The sequence below is a fragment of the Propithecus coquereli genome, unplaced genomic scaffold (assembly GCF_000956105.1).
Source record: "Propithecus coquereli isolate 6110/MARCELLA unplaced genomic scaffold, Pcoq_1.0 Scaffold658, whole genome shotgun sequence".
Lineage (NCBI taxonomy): Eukaryota > Metazoa > Chordata > Mammalia > Primates > Indriidae > Propithecus > Propithecus coquereli.
In genome coordinates this window covers 498,136-501,961 of record NW_012152596.1, presented here as the reverse complement: position 1 = coordinate 501,961, position 3,826 = coordinate 498,136, and the positions used below count along the sequence as shown (strand labels likewise).

The window sequence follows — 3,826 nt, the reverse complement described above, 5'->3', positions numbered from 1 at the left end:
GTTATTTGCTTATGTTCTGACAGGGGTGCATTAAAATAAGGTGGATTAAGAATTTCAACCTCAAGACGTAGTGTGGCTCCCTTTACAAAACTGGAGACCATGGCGTCTTACAAATACAGGATGGGGAAAGCGAAGCTCAGGTAGACATCACCCTGCTCTGCCCCCATGCTGAGAAGCAGCCAGGCCTCAGCCTCCCCGGCACAGAGAAATCCAGTGTCTCCAGGATGGGGTGACCCACAAGGCCAGCAGGCACCCTGGCCACCCCCTGGCTCTGGATGGAGTCACCAACGCTTTCCTGATCCCATTAATGGTAAGAGCCTGGTGTGTTTCAACAATGAAACAAAGACAGTATGTTGATACTTTCATCCACATGCTGAACTGATGCTACTGCTTGGTAATTTAATACATGTTGGGTGACTATATACTGAGTCCTAGTTTTTCAAAATGATGATGTGTTCAGCCTATATATCCTAAAAGCAGCATGGATTTGAGTCCCCTGGAAAACAGAAGGTCTGTTCAGCAAGTTTTCAAAGCCCAAGGCCCAGCAGTCAGCTCTTTCATTCACTTCTGTCCTGCAAGCAGTCTACCCACTTTCTTTACTTCCCCGTCCACATCCACTTCTGAAACCGCTGGGGCTCCCATCGACTTCACTGGCTTTCTCCCGTCTCTTGCTAACCCCCACCCCCCGCCCAGGTGGTGTCCCTGCCATTCAATTCTTTTTCCCAGGTCTGTGGCATCAATAATCACCTCTGTGGGGACGAGCCCACTACGCAGCATTCCCATGTGCCTGAAAGCCATTTCCATTGGATGTGCTGTCGCCACCTCAATTCCACAAGCATAAAACCAAACTCATCCTTCCCCAACTAAAAACAGCTTCTAGTCCTATTTCAGTTAACAACTCACACTCAAAAAGCATGTCATCTTTATCCTCTTCCTGTGCCAGAGAGCTCACAGGCAGGGAAGCTGACCAGGAAAGCAGCAGTTACAATGTAATTTCATAAGCAGTGAGGGGTTTGCAAAAGGTGTGTGAGGACAGAGGAAGGAAGGGCTCATCCAGCTTTGGGGGAAGTCAAGGAAGGCTTGATAAGAGAGGTGAAAGAAACAAGCATGGAAGGCTGAGTAGGAGTTGGTAGGAAAAGTCACTGTAAGGAGAAGGAACAGGGCACACATTCCGAGAGCAGGGGGATCCCAGAAGTCAGATGTGCTAGGAGCACGGAGCTGACGTCAAGAAGGAGCTGGGGATGACTCTGGAAAAGCCACAGGGCCAAGTGAGAGAAGCTCTTATAGACTCTGATGAGGAACATGCATTTACTCTGCAGCCACAGGGAGTCAGGAGAGAATTTTAAGAAAGGGAATAGAATAGTTTGATTTCATATCATCCTGGTGGAGGAGTAGCAGATTAGAGGTGGGGCTGGGAGGAGTGGGACAGAGGGCAAAAGGGGGGAGACTAGAAAGAGGGGTGGCTCTGTTATAACTGGCCTTTCATCAATAAATCAATCAGTAGTGTTTATCAAACATTCACTTATCTGCCTTTACTTCTACACTATGCTGGGAGCTGATTCATACTCATATGTTGCAGTATAACTTCTGAAACATGCAGTAACATTTTTGGAGGATCCTTATAAGAATGCAAAGTTATCTCTAATCACACTACCTCAGCAAAAAAGAGCCAAGAAGAAAAAATATTCTTCAACCCTTCTCAGGGACAGAAAGCACTGTTTCCGAAGTCCAAGAAGGAAAGGCAAGAATTTCAAAAGTGAAATTATTATGAAAGGCTGTAAAAGATAGAAATGAGTCTGAAAACCAAATGAAAAATGAATGTCACTTCAGGGCCTCTCCCAGCCTCAAAGCCAATTAATCATCACAGCAGTAAGAGTAATTGCAAGCCTTCCACTCCACTCGCTGATGTGGAAGGTCATCACCCCAGCCACAGGCAACAGCAGCCTTCCCGTGTGTCAGGCGGTGCTCTGCAAGACTGCAGGCTGGTGAGCTCTTCCACAGCAACCCTGAGGGACGGATCTGGACCCACCAATCTTTTACCAATAAGCAGACTGTGTAGATCACTGAATTATAAATACCACCTACTCCGATCAGCCTCCACTTCCTATATAGTAAACCTGTTGATGTGAGAAATCCAGGCACATAAAAAGCCACTATATAAAAAGTATCACTGAAATTAGGCTGGGGACACAGGTTCGCACCTGTAATCCCAGCACTTTGGGACGCTGAGGCAGGAAGATCACTTGAGGCCAGGAGTTTGAGACCAGCCTAGGCAACAGAGCAAGACCTTGTCTCTACAAAAAATTCAAAAATTAGCCTGGTGTGGTGGTGCGTGCCTGCAGTCCCAGCTGTTCGGGAGGCTGAGGTGGGAAGAGCGCTTGATAGCAGGAGTTTGAGTTTGCAGTGAGCTATTATCATGCCACTACACAATACCCTGGGCAACAGAGTGAGACTTCTTATTTATTTATTTGAGACAAAATCTTACTAAAAACAGAGGGCAGTTTTTGCCTTTTCTTCCATTCAAATTCTCATATTCTTAAGTGCCAATCTAGAACCACAGTATGTGAAGAAATGCAAAACTAATTCCTCAGCACCAGTGAACTGATCTGTGACTGGTCCCCAAAGCAGTGCTAAGTCAATTCAAACTTGAGAGAATTTCTGGCCAAGGTGAGCAGAGGCTTCATTGGATGAAGTCTCCCTAAGACTGATTTCCAACCATTAAACATACATCCAAAACTGATTTTCTTGCTTTCTTTTTTTTTTTGAGATAGGGTCTCACTCTGTTGCTCTGGCTGGAGTACACTGGTGTAACCTCAAACTCCTGGGCTCAAGCAACCCTCCCACCTCAGCCTCCCAGGTAGCTGGGACCACAGGTATGCACCAACACACCCAGCTAATTTTTTTATTTTTTGTGAAGTGTGAAGGCAAGGTCTCGCTATGTTGCCCAGGTCTCAATCTCCTGGCCTCAAGCGATCCTCCCACCTTGGCCTCCCAAAGTGCTAGGATGACAGACATGAGCCACCACACCCAGCCCCAAACTGGTTTTCTTTATGTCTGTTTTTCCCCATCAGTCCTCATGAGGGCAACTAAAGCCAGCAAGGGACCTCCCCTTCAGAGCAGCGAAGCCTTGACAAGGAGCTGACAGTTATTAAAATCCACTCCACAAAAAATGCTTCTAAATATTTTGTCTTATTTAATCTGCACAATGTGTGGAGGTATGATTAGCCACCTCCCATGAACAGGTAAACCGAGGCTCAGAAAGGTTAAGAAATTTGCCTAAGACTGACTATATGGGATAAAACTAGACTGTACCTGGCAGATCCCAAAGCCATGGTCTTCAGGCTCCCACACCTTGCTGCCTCCCCCAGCAGGGCTCCACACTTTCAGCCCGGAAAACACCAATGTTAGGAAAACCATGACTTACGAAAAGCTGCCAATCCCAGCATTGGAACCAACAGGGCATAATTCCACCTGCTTCCATCACCGCCATCAGCCCTGGAATTAGGTCGGATATTCCAATTTGGAGGATCATTTAAGTTATTCATAGAGATGTACCTTGAAGTAAAGGATACACACATTAACCATAAAAGGAACAAAATATATCTGTCTCAATTACATCATCTACATGGAGCATTTGAATCGCTATTTTTATTCAAGAAAAATTTTCAGTTCTGTCTACGTGCTGCACAGCCCTGAGCCCTACGGGATTCAAAGAAAGCAAAAACAAGACCTTAGATGAGAGCAACTCACAATCTGGTGGGGGAAAGTGGGCGAGAGACCTGTCTTAAATAACTGAAAAACAGGTACGATGAGGTAAGTTCTCCAG

At 46.0% G+C, this 3,826-nt stretch overlaps 1 protein-coding gene across 1 annotated transcript in view; it reads right to left on the bottom strand.

Moving 5' to 3' along the window:
* CCDC127 (coiled-coil domain containing 127) overlaps positions 1 to 3,826 on the bottom strand; it is an 11,671-nt gene that overhangs the window by 2,147 nt on the left and 5,698 nt on the right. Inside the window, exon 2 of the mRNA XM_012660142.1 lies at positions 3,425 to 3,555. Within this exon, the coding sequence (XP_012515596.1) occupies positions 3,425 to 3,545 (121 nt within the window). The 5' untranslated portion in view covers positions 3,546 to 3,555. The remainder of the gene's footprint in view (positions 1 to 3,424; positions 3,556 to 3,826) is intronic.